We start from the raw sequence: 21,057 nt of genomic DNA, 5'->3' as shown, positions 1-21,057 counted from the left end.
TGTGAACTCACGTTACACGCTGAGGCCACGGGCTGGGAATCTGCGATCTGTTAGTCCAGATGGGATTAGAAATCACTGTCACGTGTGAAACGTCTGGCTCTCAATGAAATTATCTTTGAGGGGTAGGTTTATGAAGACAATTTCAACATACATAGGAGAGGAGTAGAAAAGGGGCTGTATGTAACTGTACAGTTGAGATCAAATTCAATTATATCTGAGAAAGCTACATTTGCAGCATTTTCAGTGAACTCTCTCCATCAGTGAGCGCCATGCCGGTTACTCGGCGTCTTCAACATGAGAGTTTATTGACTTCTGCAGACTGGTTACTACTTAGGCCACATTTTTCAAAAGCAGAAGGTGGCACACAACCGTGCAGATGCCACTGCATGCCCAGCAGACGTGTTTCTAAAATTACCGTGACCACTCACACTGACGGGATGACTATGCATGCTGGCAGCACCACGGTGCCCCATTGTAGCACATTCTCCCCACGTGTGCATGCAGATTGTGGTAACCACGTGCACAGATACAGCAAATCAACAGCGGGATTTTTTCTCCCGTTAGCATGGACCTCAGGCCTCTGCTTTTGAAAAACTGCTCACTTACATCTTACAATGCATTTTTACCTAATTGGCAGAGAGAGAAGTAATTAAATTTAACAGAAACCAGGGCTTCCAAATGAAGATATAATTTTTGAAGCCACAATTTCTATTAGTTTTTATTACCTTTACCTATGTTTTATATGGCAAAGGGTCACAGAACAGATGCAGCTGCTAAACTGGGTGGCTTAGTAAATGAAGTCACCTTCTGCAGAGAAAAGCAGAAGGAAGTTAGAGGACATGAGTGAATTCACTTTAGAAGCCAAATGAAGTTTTGAGTCACTGATGACTCAGGTAAAACTCCAATTTAATACAACACCTCTAAAATATAACCTCTTCTAGATAAGGCAACAATAATCAAGTAGCCAAATACACTCAGAAGAGAAAGGGGAAATTCTGACTAAGAGTACAAAAATGAATCATTATTCTGATAATGTTTTTGTTATTATTTTTGCAGACGAGTCTGAAAGCTCTTAGGATTCAATTAAGTTACCACAGCCAATAAAGACAAAAAGCAAAATCAGGGCAGATACTTTCCGCCTAGACACCACGGTGATGGGCACATTAGAAATGAGGTAGATTAGATAGATGAACTAGACAGACACATCTAACTGTCCTCCAGTGCACTCATTTGTTTGACAGCCTGGAAAATGCCAACATTCCTGGGATTAAATGAAAATAGAAAATTGCATTTTCACTGTAAAGTATACACAGAACTTTGCTATGTCAGTTTCTCTTTGTTAAAATAAACCAGGGCCCTACCACGTCCTCCCAGAGCGACTCAAAGCACAATAAGATAAATGAAACAGTAACCAAGACACAACCAACTGAAAGCCCTTACGTTGCTACCCTTTTACCCCAGGATATTAGTGGAGTGATATGACCCGCACACTCTTTGATACATTAATTTTTCCTGAGCTCAACACCACCAAAAATGCTAAATTGCCCATCTTGCATTGCTGTCTTGATATCATATTTTTTTTCTTCATGACTTCCAGCTACTTTACCTTTATAGGCTGGTCAAACAATTTTTGTTCTGTGGTGCCTTTTCCCTCCACTTTGTTCTTCAAGAAAGTAAAAGTAAACAAATATCTTGGATATAAAAAATAAAGAACAACAATAACTGGAGTGATTCTCCCCAGAGGTTTCTGGTCCAGGTTGCAGACGTATTGGTGTGGTTTTTGCTTCAGCTCACGGAAAAACACATGCATACACAATGACACACGGTTAGCACTTGTGTTCACATTCAACAGCTCCATATTTTTTCCTAGCGCCAGGATGTGCATGCAAGTACAGAGCTAGATTTGGCAGTATGCAATCTGGCAATCTCAGAGCCGGATCCTGCTCTTGCCCACTCCAGCTTTGACAGAAGTGCCGGCTGCAGCCCGGGGAGCTGTGCGACATGCCGGTGGTGTCGGGGAGAACAGAATCCAGCTCCTTGTGACAGTTTTCCCCACACAACATCACAATCAGCCAAACACATTTGTAATCTACTGCAGCTGGTGTTTCTATAATTGATAGAGATATAAAAGCCCTTTTTGCTAAAGTTGTACTTTTGTATTTTTTTTTTTCTTGGGGGAGTTGTGAGAAAGCAGCTACAAAAAGCAAGCTTTAAATCTCAGACAATGTAGCTCCCTTTAGAATCCCAAGCTTAAAGCAAGTAGTTACGAGTTTTAGCAATGCAAAAAAACAGAGCTAAAAACAAACATTTATTTTACTTGACGTAGCAAAACAGTGGATTAAAAAGTTAAATCAATGCGCTGTCTGAATGGTTCCTGCTGTAGCTGCAATTTCAAATGAAATAAGAATGTTATAAAAACTCGCGCATATTAGGCACATTTGGAAATGTCTCCTTGTAACTGTTCTTTAAGTGTTCTGTCTATGAGCACTAACAGGTCACCGCACAGGAAATGCAAAAATATGTTACATTTTAATCAGGGCATATAAAACACTGTCTAGAATGTTACATTGCCCTTGGGAATCTGTAGTAAGTAGGGGAACTTTTACAAAGTCCAGGTCACTCTCCCCATTACATCACTGTAAAAAAAAAATTATTAGGTTAAATTATATGGATGTCATGTATTAGAACTTTCCCAGTTGTAGGATGATGGCTAAGAGATGCTTATTTCCTTGGAGAAACTCATAATCACTCCCTTGTTCCCCTGTACATACTTTGTATATTGAAAATAGTGCATTTTAACTGAATCAAAATGTTTCCAAACAATTATAATGAAAGAGGACAAATATAAAAATGAGACTGCTCGTATACTCACTCTAACAACAAATTTCAGCACTTTCCCCTAACACACACACACAAATTGAAAAACTGCCTGGCTATACCTCATAGGTGATAAAAAATGAAAGAAGGGATTTTAGCAGAGATGTTTGGGAATGATTAAGGTAAAATGTCCCTAATCCAAACAAGTGGAAACCCAGATGCTGATGGCATCATAACATCCCTCTGCTCCCCCGCAAATACTTCTCCAAATGATTTACCTCTGTTTAACCCAAATCACAAGTTTATAAAATCTCTAAGAAGTTCACAGAAACAGCAAAGAGTAATGCAAGGGTGACAGTTTTCTAGATTAACATTCTCAGGATTTTAGTTATTTAATGCACAAATTTTGGTGGTGACACAAAACTGTACAATATCATGAAGGCAACCTGCTCTGCTCTCGCTGATCCTGGTTCAAGTTTTGTCACTGATTTCCAGATAGAAAGATTCGATTTCTATGAAAAATCTACCATGGGGCAGCAAATGAAATAAAATAAAACCCCCTGCCCCAAGTAAAACCAAAGTCAGAGTCGCAAGGGCCCAGCGCCTGCTGAAGTAAATGGCAGTTGCTCACACAGTGACACAGGGATCAGCCCTTTGCAATTTGCATGTTGCGGCATGAGAAGAGATCTCAGACTAACAGGCCCTTTTTATCTAAACAGATATCTGTGGTTGAAACTCCTGGCATTATTCTTTGTATTTTCTCCGAGCTGCTTGCTTTTGTACAACAGCTACTTAACTGCCAGTAACTTCCCCGCTTTGTTCCGGCCTACCTGCGGCACCGTGCTCCCGCAGGCCCCGCGCCACTCCAGCCTGCTGACCAGGCAGCTCCTGCAGCTCGACACACTGATACCTCACAACCGCCCTATATATATTATTATTATACATTCTATATGGCTTCCACTAACCTCTCAGTGTGCTGCCTGAACTCTTCAATACGTCTGTTTAATTCTCGCCAGTCAAGGTGTGGCCCCAAGCCTCGCTGCCCGCATCTCCTCCAGATTCCTAGGCAGGGAATCGGGGTTTTCCTCATGTCGATGCTCTTTTCGCACTGGCCTCGCGACCACTCCTGAATTGCCTGCACAATGCCTTGGGGACGGGACATTGCCACTGCCATTTAACAGACGGGGGGGCACAGCTCTGGCAAATTTTAAGCGAATTTTTTGACTTTTTCCACACAGAAGAAGGTCCCCTGGGGCTGAGCGCCCACCTCAGGAGTGCCAGGCTAGGCCCCGCCACAGCCTGGAGGCTCCTGACGCCCCGCGCTCCCACCACAAACCCAGCAGTGGCCCTACAGATGGTACCGTTTTTCCCAGCCGAGGCAGATTAATTTCCTACACACATCCATCCCCTGCCTGCGATGAAGCCAGGGCCCAGCCAGGCTTTTGAAAAAGCAAGCTGAGGAAAGCTAGGAACCGCACATGTGGAACCACACTTATTTCCACCCAGGTCTTAATCTAGACACAAGCTGCTGGATGTATTCACTGCAAGAGCTAATGCTGAATATCATGCCCTACATTGACTGGGCAATAGAGACAAGTATACATTTTTACCACCATTTTCTACAGATATTTGATAATTTTATGCTCTCTGCTCCTGTCTTTACCCCTGCTTGTCCATGTTCTGCTTCCCAAATTTCCCTGCTTCCCATCTCGCAGCCCGGGCTCCAGCTAAACACACAATACAGACCATTTCCTCATTCTCCTTTGACTGCTCAGACCCATCGCTGTCCCTGCAGCAGGGAAAGCAATTGTCCTACTTATCCCCAGCTAAAACATATCTTAAGGGAATGTAATTGAAAAAGAGAAACCGAGAACAGAGCATGCGTGGTGTAGATGGCACGTCGGAGAATGCTGTGTCACCTTCTAAAAATTCTTTGGCAACAGCAACTTTCAGACTTTATAAGTCAGACAAATTTGGGTGGATTTTCTCAGGGAAAGCAGAAGATATCTCTGAAAAATGTTCACGTCACTGCCAGAAAGCACAGTGGTCCCACAGCTTTGAAATAAACCCTGATGTACAGCTTTTAATTTTTTGCCAAATAACATCCTACCCTAAATTACAGGAAGAACATTTTAAGAAAGGAAACACAGATTTTGATAATGGAAATCGTTGCTCTGAGCAGCTCAGAACTGGAAACATTAGAACCAGTAGAGATCAAACCTCTCAACAGAAAACCCCAAACAATCTGGACTATAGGAATTGTTGCACCCATAATATAGATGTTATTGTTGCTACACCTGGGGCTATGCAGTACTCCAGCATCCATACAACACTGCTCTCAAGGCCTCTGTCGGTTTTCTGTACTTTTCAAGACCTTCCCTGTTTTTTTCCCCCTTTTCATTATTACATAGCTGAACTTTTACCACATTAAAGGGCTGTGAAGGCAGGTGAAGGTGCTGAGCCTTCACCAGGCAGGTGAAGGCGCTGAGCCCTGGGCAGCAATGTTGGCTACTTCTTCTACCCTATCCACAGCATGTTGCCTCTCCAGTTCAAACAATCCATCCAGCTAGAGGGAACATCAGACAAAACCAACAAAATAAATCTATAATTCTGAACACAGAAAAGGTTGATGACTTGCTCTGTGTTATTTGAGCTTTTTTTCCTCATGCACAAGTAAAACAATAACTGGCCGAGGCTACAAAACCCAGGTCTGAATCCCTGATTCAGAGGGGCCCTTGGCCGTAAATTTCAGCACAGGCTTAAAAATTGATAGAAACTCCTTTTTAATCATCAAGTATTCAGCTATTCATTACTGATAAATGCTTTAATGATGTGCCCTTAAATTTTGGTCTAGTTTTAAAAATACGATTTCCTCAAATTCAATACAAAATCCAGGATTGCGAAATGGGGCCCCGTAATTTTGTTCAAATGCTTTTTCAGTTATAAGGTATGTCTGAAATACAAAATTTAAGGAGTTTGCTATGTCAGGTGACATTTTGTTAGCTTTTGACAAGAGAAAATATTTAATACCTTCATTTTTTTCCTGCTCTGAATATTAGTTTAATTGTCACAAATAATTAAACGCTTATGAGTAAAAGACATCTTCAGACATTTTGACAATACATATTAAGAGACGCTTTAAGGGAAATCTGCACAGATCGGCTTTTATTTGTTATGCTAAATGATGATGTATCCTGATTGCATTTGTTCCTTATTTGTGTGTGCAACAGGAGAAGTACTGTGAATGATCTGTAAGGAATAAAATGACAGTATTTGACAGGCTAGGAAATGTCTGGGCAAGGATACAGGATAAGGAACCCTAAAAGGGCATTGTTTATGGAGGGGCAATGGAATAGAGACACTCCCTTCAATCTAAAGCAATGAAAGGCGCCAACAACTAAATTACAGTTAATAACGGTAAGAAATAAACATAAATTACGTATACAAGGCTCAAGCTCAAGGACTTTGGACCACTAAAAATATATATTATTATATCAATTATCAAAGAGAGACAAATTCCTATCCTGGGAATTTGCATACGAACTCTAATAACCTACTATTCAGAAATAGAGGCAAGCATTAATTTCCACATGAAAAGGAGCCATGGGAGAGCTTCCCAAGTCCCCAGCTCCAGAGAAGAAAGCCCTACCTGGTGATTCAGCACCAAACGATCTGGCCTCTGTTCGAGAGGGTAGCAGGTGGTCTCCCAGGTATGGCAGATTAGCCCTATATTACCTAAGATTTATTCCGAGTTCCTGTCAATATAATGGCTGAAATGACCATTCCTGAAAGGTAATATGGTGTGAAAATAAACATAAACAATCCTTAATGAATCCATAGGCTATTACTTGCATCATATTTCTTCTATAGGCAATACATACATCTCCACTTTAGAAAAATAACACTGCCCTTAATCGAGGCTTAACAATTCCAGTTTACACAAGAGAGGGAACTGAGGAAGGTCCATGGGAACTGCTTGGTGCTAAAAGCTTTTGAAAATTCAGGTCTTTCTTTAGATGCCCACGTAAGGATTTAGACCCTTAACGTTAAAGCTGACGTACAAAAATCAGAGCCTCAAACTCTGTTACCAGAGATTTCCAACCACCTCTGTCAGTCTGGGTAAAGGAAAAATGTGTATGTCCTGTTTAGCTGCAATTAGACCAGGTCTTTCATATTTCTCAGGGCAATGCATTATATACTGTCAGAAGTACAAAGCTAGATCCCAGGTCTGACAAAGAAATGTAGAACAGTACATAGTGGGAAAAGTAACTGTAACCAAATTCTCTGGTCCTGAAACTTATCACTGACCAAAAATGCATCTGAGGATAATTTAAGGAAGGTAAAATACTTAAATTATTCTGCCTAAAACTAATGCCTAGTAAAGATCCCTTGGCTTGTTAATAGACTTAACAGAGCTCTGCTTTCTCTAACTGTGAGTCCTCCCACTTTGGGGAGCTCCTGGACACGAGGAAAAAGTGCCGCCTCCTCCGCCTTGGGGAGTTGCACGGAAGGGATGAAACTGCCTTTCCAGCTCCCCTCCACAGCCAATTCCCCGGTGCCCCAGCTGGGCTGCTCCCTTTTCTCACCCCAGCAGCAGGCATGTGGATGCCTTGAGCCTCCAGCCCAGCTTTCTCTCCTGGAAGTGCGCTGATGATAGAAATGTGATCTAGTACCTAGAGCAGGGAATTAGGAGCGAATGCTGTTTGACCTTGAGCAAATCAGCTAATACCTCCTGGCTTCAATTTGCCTTTCTGTGAAATGGGGAAAAAATATTCTACTTTCCTGGGGTTATTCTGAGGAGTACATAGCATTAGTAAGAAATCCTTGGAAGAAAGGTGCTAAGTGTGAAGAAATTTTACTCCACTTCCTAACAAAGCACACATATACGAGCAGGAACCATGCAGCTAATCAAAAGCACTGGAAAGCTTTTAATTTTTTTAGCATTTAATGCTACAGATGATCAATGTAACTTAGCTTCTTTCTCCTTTCACATGTTAATGTAATGCTACTTGTACTGTGCTTATAAATGTTATGACATGGCTGAAAAACACATAAAAAAATTAATTTTGGTAGACCAATATACCAGATAGCATAAGGTTATGTTTCTTCAATAGAAAACTGTACATCATGAAAAGATCTAGCTCTCTTCTGTGAAGTCCACTCACGCTGCGGGAGGTAAATGAGTTCTTCCTATATGTACAAAGAAAATTGCAGACCTTACGAATTGTGGTGGTGATTCCCAGTGTAATTCACATAAAATTATTTATATCTGGAAAATTCAGAGTAAAATCTTTCTACCAAAAAAAAATTACTTCTATCCAAGTGGAGGGTGAGTGATAGAAATAGGCTTGTTGTCTGCACATACCAAACTGCACCAATGTGCAGATTTTCATTCTGATCTCCTCTAAGCAGAGTTTCACTAGAAAAAATCTTTGTTATCAAGGTATTCCAGAGAATTTAATTATTTTCATTAAAAACAAGAACTGTGTGCTGCTCTTTTTTCAATAGAAATTCTGCACTGATTCCACATAAACAGACCAAATATCACTTCAGCAAAGTTGCTTTGGGAATATGTAACAGCATTTTTTAAGTTATGAAAGCAATATTGAATGAGATTTACTACAATTTAAGATAAGTGGGTCTTAATTTTATATGAACAGAGAGACTTAAAGAGCAACCAGAAAGAGTTCTGATTATATTGTGCTGCAATATTAGGCCTTGTGCAAAATTGCCCCTTTTCTCTTTTACATCCATAAAAACAAGCACAACAGGCGTTTCAATTAGATGAGTCTTTTGACAGAGATGCAGGAAGAGCCAGAAAGCTCCTTAAAACTTTACTGCTTTTTATCTTTGTCAGGTAGGGATGTGTATTAAAAATGACCTGTTCTTTCCAGTACACAGTCCTTCCTGCAAGTTTTTTCTTCCTGTTTGACCTATCAATTTTGAGGGTTTCCCAAAATGGGAATGGAAGGGTTGATCTGGGTTAGTTTTCCCCATATACTCAGTAGATCTGCTTTTCTATAGCCATCTAGAGCTAAGGATGCTTCCCATAGTCTCTTTAGCATTGTGAGTAACTTTAATGAGCCTCAGTATCATTAGACGATAGCAGTTCATAGAACACAGAGAGAAAAGACACAGAACGGAATAAGATACAGCTATAATAGATACAAGCCATGGAGATGAAAGAAAGAAGTCAGCATCTCATTTGCATTAATACAATAAAAATACAGCATTAATGTTGCCAGTTGTAAATTTTTTTCAATAAAGTTGAGCCTGATAATATCTGAAAAAAAGGTAGGCTGTGCATTCCTCGTAGGTCTTGCAAGTGTTTAGACTTTAAAGAACAGTTACTGGCTATTAACTTTCTAGATTTAATTGCCACGAAAAACAATCTCCACAAAACTTCAATTGAAAGCCATTCCTCAAGAACCAATGGTCTGATCTCTCAAAACTACTTTGTTTATAGCAATACAGATTCAGAGCTACTATTCACGTAACTCCACTCCATCATTATGTTATGTATTTTGGATACTGGTATTGTATGTGTGTACGTATATAACTATATATGCAGACACATACACCAGTTCATCATCAGAATCATTCAAAAGCAATATTGCCAACCTTGTTTATTCAAAAATCATGAGACCAGCTGAAAATTATGAGATGTTAAAAACAGTCACTTTGAGAATCATGGCATTTTTCTTCTGGCATAAGAACTTTTAGGCTGCATGTTTTCAAGCTCCTTAGTTCTCCATAGCAAGGAGTTTAAAATAAATTTTCCTTTTAAAATGCATATTGGGCACTTGCATAATCACCAGACTCCAGGAGCTGGAAGATGAAAGAAAATAAATACTAACAAATGACTTTCAGTGGACACAACTCCTAACATCACAGCCGTTTTAACATTAGGGCAAATACTGGTGGAATAATCAAAAACTGCTCTAAACAACTGAGCTTTCCAGTTTCTGTCGATACGAACGGTGCATCCCTCTGCCAGGCAGGTGCTTGTCTCTCCTTTTTGCAGGTATGTATGTGCGCATACCTGAAGAGGATCTGTTTCCAATACATTTAAGACTGTTTGTTCTATTTAACTGTGGAATTTTACCAATACTTGGGGCCATCAGGCACTGCACGTTATAAACTATGTATTTTTCACAATCGAATCCTGTCATTTTGAAGCTATTGTTGTGACTTTCTTTTTCCTAGGGCAAAGGGGGAAAATATTTCTTTTAGGGAAACAAAGATTCTCTTCATTTTTCTAAATGAAACACTTAATGCAACACTTAGACCATAAGACCAGTTTTTCCACTTCTTTTTGCCTGAAAAACCTCACAAGGTAACGGATGAAAAGCCAGCAACAGTTAAAGAGGGATGTGTAAATCTAATGGGAAACAGTGTGCTTCTGTGATGCATTTCTCCTTGAAACCTTAAAAAATACATGGTTCACTGTCAAGGTATGTCTGAGTTGCAGAAGCCGTTATTATAACACGGTAAAAATTACTCGGTGCCAAGATCCAACAGCCTGAAGTGAGAGGTCACCTTAATGAGAAAGAACTGATTTTAGTCCCTAAAACTACACAGAACTTTTAGGCTTCCGATTTGCAAAACCATCTTCATGCATTTACTTGAGAGCTGCTGCTCATATGCACAACATTAACACTGCACGTTAAAAAAGGATTCTTTAAAAGACCATATCATCTACTGGTACCAAGAAACAGTGTTCAATAATTAACACAGAGAATGGAAGCATGTTTGAGAAGTGAAGTTCGCCGAGCAGGCAAAATATCTCAGTCATACAGACTTTAGAAAATAATAGCATGCAATCATTAGTAACTCAAGTTACAAGCAGAACTCTCCCTAGATTTAAAGCTTAATGGTAGAATCTGGTCCCTCTTCAGAGGCAAAACGTTACTAAACATGTATATTTAATTTTGTAGCTCAACAGCCAGTCTTTATAGACTTACATAGACAGTCTTTACACAGGCCAGTTACCCACTGAAGCAAAGTGCTGAGTAAGAGCTGCAGAACTGGACCCACTCTCATGTAAATTATTGTAATTAAATAGGTAATGAAAAATCACTGCTCTTGCACAAATGAAATGTAAGACTTCAGCTGAGAGTGTAATGTGTTTCCAACTGACTCCTGTATCAGATTCGGAGACAGATGAAAATGTCTCTGCTCGCATGAGCACGCTTCAGAGGTAAAACTTCACAAATATTTTCATTTTGCAGAGAAGAGGGAAAAACAAAGGCTTATTTTAGCAGTAAAGTCAGTAGGAACCCCCTTTTTTAAGGCATAATATGGTACACACATGTCTCAACCCGAGAGGCATTAAATAGAATTTGAATAATTTTACTTTGCATTTGCTAATAATACGTCATCCAGTAGAAGAACCAGGCCTTATTCTCCTCTCCACTAGCTGACATGATATTTTTTTTACATTTGAGCTCTTAAGATCTGCACAATAGCTTAACACAATAAGTGTTTAGCCTCTGGTTCCAACTGTAATTGATAGAGTACAGTTCCATTCCCTCTGCTGCTGCTAAGTTGGGAATTGCAGCCACAGCAACTGACAGCTTTTTTTTTCCGCGAGTCTGGAGTTGCTCTCTGGGAGTGATGTCCTCATCGGGATGGGAAGTAAAATGACGGGAGAAAGGCTCACCCTGGCCCTGTGCTACGGAGGAACTCCAGGGACCTCTTCTAGGGGAAAGAGTTACTTGAGGTGGGTGCTACTATTGAGAGCAAAAATCATGAGGAGAAAGCTCCGGGAGGAAATACCAAAATCCTGCCTTTTTGAAGAAAATGGGCTTTTCAATTAGAGAGCACAGAAGAGGGAGAGCATTTATGCAAAAGAATTTCTGGCAATGAACATGTTTTTAAAAGTGCTATAAAATTGTGTCATTTACTGATGGAAACATCTTTTATTTCACAGTCACAGGGGCTGAACTCTTGGTGAGTCCCACTCTTTATAGAGTGATAATATACCATGCTTTGATATGTGAGAGTAAAATTGAAATAAGGAAACAGTAAGTAAAATGAACGTGATTTCAAATTGTCCCATTCAGGCCTGAGTTTTGACATGGGAAAAAATTACATAGCAGCTTCGGGCTTAGTAGCCGATTCCAGAATTTAACGCAGATGGCGACTAATTTTGGTGCCTCTTTAGTTGCAAGAGCACCTATTTTGGAATATATTTAATTAACCAGGATTTAAAGGCTTCTCTTGTTTGTGAACACCTTGGCTTTTTTGTCATCTGTCAGCATCGTGATGTGCACAGTAACTGAAAGGTTCTGAGGCATGAGCTATTTAGGTGTTTTTGATGTGCACTTGCTTTTCTGGAGGATGTTTAAACAAAGCAGTGCTGCCATTTCTACAGTTTCATTCAGTACTGCTTGCTTGGAACCTGCTTCTATTGCCCCTATAATAAAAGATACAAATAATACTCAAAAAGCCATGATGCTTTTGGTTATTAATACATGTATATACTGCTTTCTTTCATCACAGAAATATACATATCGGACCTAGCTGGTCATTTACTCTGCTCTCTGCAGAAGCAGAATTTCACTTTCTAAGTATGTTTCTGTTTTAAACAACCTTTTACTACTAAGGTGCAAACTGCAGCTTTAAAGTACTGACTGCTAACTGTCTTCTGTTTGCTGCTCTATGAGGACTCTTCCAAAAACAAAACCGTGTTATTCTACAGCTCCAATAAACAAAATAAATGCGACTGGTATCTCTTTCGGCTGTACTTTTCCCAAGGTTTGGTTCTTAGATAGCCTACCGGAGCTGAGAGAGAAAGAAGAGAAGAAATACAAAATTGCAGCCAGAAAAGGCGTTAAGTCCAGATTCCTCTTTGCAGGCTTTAAAAAAGCAAACTAGCAATTCATGATCACAAAATAAAATATGTACATTTAAACAACCTGCAGGGGAAAGGACAGTTTAATCCAGTGAAATTGTATTTGAAAGCTATTTCATACCCCTAGGAATAAAATCTGAATAGCAATTCTGCTTTGCTCCCACCCTTTTTGCACCCTTCTGTTAATATATTACCATTTGTTATGGAATCGTTACAAGACTTCTACCCCAGAGGTGGCTGCATTTCATTGAAGGATGAAGTACTTTCTGGGCCTGAGTCTCTTCTTACTCACAGGAGCAGGCAGTACTCATTGCAACTGCACTGATGCTGCTAGTAAAGCTGGTTTTGATTTTCACCTGAGCAAGAGAAGAATTAGGCCCACAGTTTGTAAAGCCCTTTGTGATTCCTTTGGGTGAATGCTACAACACAAATGGGTTGTTTATCGTAAACAGAAGTATGATACTAAAGCAGGCACTGATATAAAGAGCTGTAACTATCTGCTTCAAGAATTATGGAAATGGAAATGACGATCTCAAAAAGGAATGACGATTCAGAAAATATTCGGCCCTGGAAAGATCAGAATGCATTTGACATAGTTTCGGTGTTGATGTGAAATAAAGTGTCTTTAAAAGTGTAATTTGAGATCAAAAATCCCCATCATCAAACATAAATAGTGCCCCATTTATCCAATTACACTACCTTGTTTCATTACAATGGTCTGTAATATATTTCTTAGGAATACAAGGCTTAAAATTAATAATAGAAAAGGACAAAATTGCCATGTATATTTCTCTGGATAGATTTTCATCTAGCAGCAGGACTTCACTTCTGATTCACTCGCTGGTTCTCTCTAACCTTTACATTATTCATTAATCAAACTAGAAACCTGCTTTCAAAGTCAGTGCATGGTAGTAATTATTTACAGTTGTGCATAGTATTTAATTTTAAGCAATGACAAAAGCAGGCACGTCCAGAATCATAAGGCTTATCATTTTTCTTCTGTTGGAGGTGAACTATCTAAAGAAGCTAAAAGTTGCAAACTTCTCTTCAATATCTCTGCTGCCATCAAGACAAAATGCAGTGCAACTGATACCTTTGAACTTGTTAACAACAACTAAAAATAAATAAAAGTGAAAATTAAGTAATATATAATGTATTAACTCCTTTAAATAAAAGGAATAAGGAGCTTTGCTATCAGCCTTGATGAGCGATTCATTTCTTATTGCACAGTCTGTCTGCTGTCACTTTGAGGGATTTTTCACCATACAAAACAGAACCTCAGTACTATCCCTGAAAATGAAAGTCAGTTTTAAGAACTATATACAACAGGCACGTCTGCTCTTTGAAACCCCCCCTACCCCCCACAAACACACAAATACAACTTCAAAGCGGGAGAACTACTGCAAATGTATAAACCTACTTCAAATCAGTTATGCTGGGTGAAACTGGACTGCATTTGCAGTATTGTGCTCACCTGAAACAACATTGATCTGAGGACAAATATAATCAAAGAAATGCACCACTGAAGAGCAATGCACATTTTATAATAAAAATAAGGAAGGAGAGACGTAATTGTGGTCATTCAAATTTCTCCCTCATCATTAAGATTCTCAAAAATACTGTGGCGTTCTGGATAAAAACATATCTTACTGTATTCTCAGCAGGGAAATCCCGGGAAACAACAGCATGGGCTTTGCTCGCAAAAATTTACTTACTCTGTAGCCTATGTTTCTAAAAAAGAACAGGGTGCCCCTTCTACAAAAAGATACTACACACATTCCAAGTAAAAATTCTACTTTGAAAACAAAATAAAATGAAGCCTCATACTCCTGACAGAAAGAAAAAAGGAGCAATTCTAGCACTGTCACTGTGATGATCAGCATCCATGAAAAAATAGCTATTTATCCTGCAAGTTGAAAACGTTAATGCCTTATTCAGATATAACCTCTTTGTGAATAAAACAATAATAGCAACTCATCAGAGAGTTCTTCTGAATACATATATATATGCATTTCTAGCTTGATTCTTATTTATGGGTAAAGGGGATCTTTGCTCGCCAGGAATCATACTAGCAACCTGCATAGGTACATTCATTGGTCACGTCCCAAAAGACTCTGCCTGCATACCATTGTCCTATACCTATATGAATACGGCAAAATCTGTAAGTTTATAAAAGTTATGCATGTCTCAGTTTCTCTGAAGTAACGTTTACCTTTGAATGAATCCCAGGCACTACTTTTCAAAGTTTATTCAAGTATGCCACTAAACTTGCCCATACATTTTGTCCCACATATAATATGCTACACCTAGAAAATATTCAGAAGGGGGAGGAAAAATTAGTAAACCGTTTTTAAACTAAAACCATAAAATATTAGTTTTCTTCAGAGAACTAATCTGATGAAGGACACAAAGAAAAAAAGACGGGAAAAAACCCGCCTACATTAAAAGCCAAACAAGATAATAATTGTGCATGTCTGGCTAAGAGAATCTAGAGGGCAAGCCTTACGTCATTGGCACTTGGGTTACCATGGTGAGTGATTTATTGATATATATCAAGAATGAATAGATCAAAGGCAGCAAGATGACAGGTGATCAATCAAGTGTCAAATCAAAGCTGGCAATCAACTGGAAAGCTGATTTTTCAGTGGGTGGGTCTGGCAGAAGAAAAATGAACTTCCATATTGCGCTTCCCAGAAACAAAACCCCACCACACTATTAAAAAAAAATAAAAAGCAATTAAGTAGCCTGAAAGAAAACTCTTTGAAAAGATTTACTACACAGGCCCACTCATCTGTTTCTTTTTCTTGGCCCCCAAAAGAAAAAGAACACCCTACAACGACAAAACAAAACACTTCCGAAGTTGCAAACTATTTTCTTCTTAAAAAAAAAAAAAAAATAAATTGCAAAACCACTTGGCATGTGCAAATACATAAACTCAGCTACAAAACAAAAGAAGGGTTCGATTTGAAAATGTGGATTGTCTTCTAACAGTCAGAACGCTTCATTTTATTTCCTGTTGCAATTTTCACCACTGATGATCAAAGGCTGAACTTCCCCACCGGGTTCATCAGCAGAGACAGTCCCTGTACTATTTCAGGCATACACAACGCACACACACACACACACACACACACACACACACCCGGCCAGCATTGCCACCAGAAACACGGCGAAATAAAAGATTAAACACACCGACCCACTTCGCGAAACACACGTTTTAAAAACAGAAACCACCAGGAGGGGGGAAAAATCAGAAAGGGGAGGAAAAAAAAAAAAAAAAGACTAAAGCGGGAAGCAAATGGGAGGCTGCTTTCGGTTCGGTAAGGGAAAGGGGCCGGGGGAGAAGGGGAGCCGAGTGGAAGAAAGTTGGGGGAAAAGTTTAGGCAGGGCAGGATGGGAGCTCGGAGCAGGAGGCAGCGGGGACCGAGCGCGGTGGGAGCGGCGGGAGGGTGGAAGGGGACAGCCCATGTCAGAGTAAAGATCTTGGCAATAAGGAATGAAACTGGCTCCGCAGAGTTACGAAGGGAAAGGGAGGGGGAGGGGGGATAAATAAATAAAGATCCAGCCCGGAAAAGCAAGGGTGACCCTAAATAATAATAAAGATGGGGGGTAGGATTGGAAGGAGTGGAGAGACAGAGGCTGTGTAAGTGGATGGCTTCTCCTTACCTGCAGCCCGTTTGGGTGCTTGCTGTTTCCTCCTTGGCATCGCTCTACTTTCTCCAATCTCACTTCTGTCCCCAGATCCGAGAGCCCTGAGACGCTCCTGAGTCGTGTTCCTCTGCCTCTGCCTCTCAGCTGCTTTCCCCAACACCCCCCTCAAGCCTCCCCTGCCCCCCTCCTTTCCACTTCACTGATAGGAACCTGTTTGGTTTTTATTTTATTTTAGAGATCTAGGTTTCTTTCTTTCTCTCGCTCGCTCTCTTTTTTTTGGTTGGCTTTTTTTTTTTTTTTTAACTGTTGCAACACTTGCTTTGCTTTGATTCAAACATCCAAGCTCAGGAGCAAATGAAAGGCACCCACAGTGCCAGAGAATGGTAATAAATAAATAACAAAATAGATACGTATATATTAAAAAGGCAGCTCTGGAAAGACTGTGGGGCTGGCTGCTTCCTCCCTTTCCTCTCCTCTCCTCCTCCTCCTCGCAGAGCTGTATGGCGGAGCGGTGCCCGGGTGTGCGTGGTGTGTGTGTGTGTGTGTGTGTGTGCGTGCGTGTGTGTGCGCGGAGCGCTGCAGGTTCCGTGCTGTCAGATGCCAGGCAGTGAGTGATATGGGAGAGGACAGGGAGGCTTTGGATGGAAGGAAATCTGGTATTCACACGCACACACACACAGGCACACACGCGCGCACACACACACGCGCGCACACACACACGCGCGCACACACACACACACACAGGCAGGGCGAGGCGATGCCAGCAAACATCGATCCACTGAGCAAACTGAACATTAACAAACTCCTCCTCCGCGACCTGATGACAGGATGAAATTTACTCCGCGCAGACAGGCGGCAGAGCAGTTCATTAAAGAGACAGGGCGCGCCGGCACCGGGCCCACCGGCACCTGGGGCGCGCGCCGCCCCACCCGCCGGGGCGACCCCACGCGCGACCGCCCCTTCCCCCGCGCCGCCACCACCGCCCCCCCCCCACGCGCCGCCGCCCCCCCCCCCCACCACCACGCGAGACCACCCCACGCGCCCCCGGAGAGTTTGTCTCCCGAGGGAGGGCGCTGCGGGGAGCGGCGGGAAGCGCCCGGCACCCGGTGAGGGGGGGAAGCTGCGACGGGGAGGGGGGGGCCCCGAGGGCGGGGGGGGCTTCGGACGCGGCGGCGGCGTCCTTCGCCCTGTTTCACTCGAGAAAGGCGGGTGTGCGGGCGTTCCCACTAGAATAACGGGGATTTAAGGCCATTGCCCCGGCGTGCGTGAGGGCTGCGGGGGGCCGCGGCTGTTGCTCCCGCCGTTCTGCTGCACCACCGGCTAGCGGCTGAGCGGTGCTTCCTCAGGTGTAAACCCCTGCGGAGAGCGCGGGGCTGGGGGAACCGGGGCCCTTCGTCTTCTCTGACCTTATTCCTCACCCCAACGGTTACCCCCGCGTTAGGAGCAGCAGGGGCAATCAGCGTGGTTGGACGGAAATGCAAAGTTCGGTGAAGTTCAGGTGAAACCCAAGGCTCCATTCGCGGCGCTTCTGTAGCAAGAAAGCACTGCACCACCGAGGAGGCCGGGAGAGCAGGGTTGGTATGTTGTGCTCAAGCACCCTCTGCTCTCCTAATGCCCCCTGGCACCTGGACGTAGGGGGAGTCAGGTATGTCCATCAGGTGCTTCTGCACCCTCACGGCAAGCCAAATCTACGTCCCGTCCGACCGTACAGAGTTTCTCATCCTTTCAGAGAGCCCAACAAACTGCCAGGCCAAGGAAGGGCAGGTGACACCGGAGCTTTGAACAGTTTTGTTCCCTAAGATGCATGGAGATAACTTCCCCTGCCCCGTTTATTCATTTCGGGTTTTTTTCCACAGCTGCTGTTAACACCTTGAGGGTTTAAAAGTGATTTGGGGCTGAAAGGATGGATTAATTTCTATATGTTCAACTATCATTTGTGTAAGACCTCTTAAAAGTGGATTTTGCAATACTCCATAGCCTAATCCCGGAGTTTGCTATGGAACTGAGTTCTTAGATACTTTTTTTGCTGCTTTGGCATTTGTATCTTTCCAATGAAACTATTGGGTTTAATAGGAATAATTTGCATCCCTCTAAAATCAATCTGTTAGATCAGACTCTGTTACAAAACACCAGCAAGAGCCGCTGTGTTATAGCCGCTGTCACTGGCGATCTGCAAACCGCAGTCCCGCAGCTCAGGCAGGGAATGAGTTTCTACGGGAAGACCCCTAAGTGACCTTTGTATTTAGCAGCCTAATACGAGATTGTGCTTATGGAAGTGCCCACCTAACTGATTTCACTTAAATTATTTGATAGCCTTCCCTGTACGAACTCTAGCAATTTTTATAAGCAATTTGAAGGTATTTATTGGTGCAAGCAAATGCTTAGTTTGAAACATAAAATAGGATAACGCTACCATAAAATACTTATTTTTCCCCTTCTGCCTAGCATAACTCACTCAGAAGTGAACAGCTCTGCTTGAATCAGTTGGAATTGCACAGACCTCTTATACCTGTGTGCAGCACATGTAAAATCCTGTTGGGGCACACCGGGGGATTTCTGCTTTGTCTCCAGTTCAGCCAGGTGTAAACACAGGGCCAAGAGGGGCCACAGCAGCCGTGGCAGTGGGGCAATTACCCCGGCACTGTGATGAGAAGAAGTGACACGCTATCGAATTTGTAAGTGCAGTACTGGACCTGGATCAGGTAGTTCAGGGGCAGGGTGGCAAACTAGGATTTTCTTTTCATACTTCATCCTGCCTTGATTTGTGATTTTGAACCCTTCAGCTTCTGCATCTTGGTTCCCAAATCAGAAAAATGGAGATACTTCTAGTTGGTTTTATATTTCCTCTCCTCCCTGGCTGCACAGAAAGATACTGCACCTCTGATTAGGATAGTTTGTTTATTATGAAGAATTGTGTATTAAATGCTGTTTTAACACAGTGATGTTTATTAACAATTCTCCCATACCGTGGGACATGGCGTAATGTGTTGGGACACTAGCAGGCATCGGGGGCGGAGGGGGGAGGGCAAATGACAGAGTCCCCTCAGATTTTAACCTCTCCATCTGGGATCTGCTACTTCTGTGCAAGTTGAAAAGACACAAGCTCTAGATGTAAGCAAAGCAGCGATTCAGCGTAGTCTGGGATCAGCAAGTAGCGGCTATTGTTCTCTGGAGTCGTGGCTTAAATCCAAATGCTACACACTGGGTATGGTATTTGTATCAGTGGCGTTTTCAGTCTCAACATGCAAGATGAGAAAGTTACTGTTTTAAATGGTTACTCCTTTGGGAAGGGGAAATTGAGAAGATGGACTTCTGAGTAGAGCACTAGTGAGATGGCACCCATCCTCGGTGATAAATGGGAGCATTAACAAGGCTTGGTCGAGAGGAACCCTACAGATTTATGGCTTCCTGTCTCCACCAGCAGATGCCATTATGGCTGACAGAACAGAATGCCTTTCAAGAGGGAACTGGGGTGGGATTATGAAGAAGGGGAAAAAAAGCAAGCAGAATCTGGTGTCCATTTTTATCCACTGGTCAGAATTCGCTGATAGGTTTGAATAGAGCTGAAACTATACAGCATTTGTGTGCTCCCTGCTTCTGTTATTTATAACTAAGTTGGTGAAGGTCATTTAGCATCTCTTTTAGCACAGGAAGAACCCATAATATTTACTGAAAGCATTTTTGCACACTTGAAAATTAGAGAGAATAAAAAGAACAGATAGCACTGGAGGCTTCCTTGGCTTATCCAATGGAATAATCTTGATGGGTGCTTAATGTTTACTTTGGAAATGTAGCAAATTATTCTGAAGCTATATTGAATTTTATCTATTTTTATTACATTGCAGAATAATATTTCTCTTTCCTGACAAAATGTTATGACCAGTAATAGCAATGGCAGTTATGCATGTTCAAAAAAGAGTAATCAAATCTCATGCTTCAGGGCATGAGCTGAATTCCCCACTGGGATCCAGAAGGAATTTTCTCCCCCTGAATATAGCTATATACAATCAACTAAGTATGTTCTTATAGGTTTTCCAATTTCTTGGTTAGGTGCAGATTACATGGAACAACAGTGTGATCTGGGATAGTGAAAATCCTCTATTGCTATAGCTTTGGGATGGTTTTGGTCTGATTTTTCAAAATAATGTGTGTGATTTGTTGTGCATTACAGTAAAGTTTACAGACATTTTTGTGCACAATAAAGGGCCAAATATGCTTCGTGTACTTGACTTTGATAACAGTTCCCATCATGAGTAGTCACAACAAACTCAGCTGTGTTACTTGAAGTGTCTTATCTTACTTATTTTTGTTGTCTGTCTTTCTTTCTGTGGCTGCTATGCTGATAATTAAATGTGGGGGTTTTTTCTTTCCTTCTTTTTTTTTTTCTTCCCTGGAAGTTGTATATATGTAGGTACATAACTCATCTTGAATGAAATTCATCTCGGAGTTGATGACCCACTTCATGCTTTGCCTACCACTTTAGAGAAAAAAAAGTGGAAATTCTGACAAGTTCTACCAAAAAAAAAAAAGTTAGAAATTATCTGAGTTTGATAAATTAAATTTTTTCAAGATGTAGTAATATTGCCAGCTAATGACATTGTCAGCTTCAATGTTTACTTCCTTCTTCTTCAGAATTACTGGGAAAAAAATGATTTAGAAAAAATTGGAATTACAATGATTTTGAAAGAATCGACTTAACAGACAGACTGAGGATTCCTTACAGAAAACAGAGT

The 21,057-nt window shown here is 41.4% G+C and overlaps 1 protein-coding gene across 1 annotated transcript in view; it reads right to left on the bottom strand.

Moving 5' to 3' along the window:
* Positions 1–16,421, bottom strand: part of TSHZ2 (teashirt zinc finger homeobox 2) — a 141,852-nt gene extending 125,431 nt beyond the window's left edge. Inside the window, exon 1 of the mRNA XM_050907244.1 lies at positions 16,340–16,421. Within this exon, the coding sequence (XP_050763201.1) occupies positions 16,340–16,379 (40 nt within the window). The 5' untranslated portion in view covers positions 16,380–16,421. The remainder of the gene's footprint in view (positions 1–16,339) is intronic.
* Between the last annotated feature and the right edge of the window lie 4,636 nt (positions 16,422–21,057).

Source organism: Gymnogyps californianus, chromosome 17, assembly GCF_018139145.2.
Source record: "Gymnogyps californianus isolate 813 chromosome 17, ASM1813914v2, whole genome shotgun sequence".
NCBI classification, from domain to species: domain Eukaryota; kingdom Metazoa; phylum Chordata; class Aves; order Accipitriformes; family Cathartidae; genus Gymnogyps; species Gymnogyps californianus.
The sequence above is the reverse complement of the archived record's forward strand: the minus strand, read 5'-3'. Positions and strand labels throughout refer to the sequence as shown.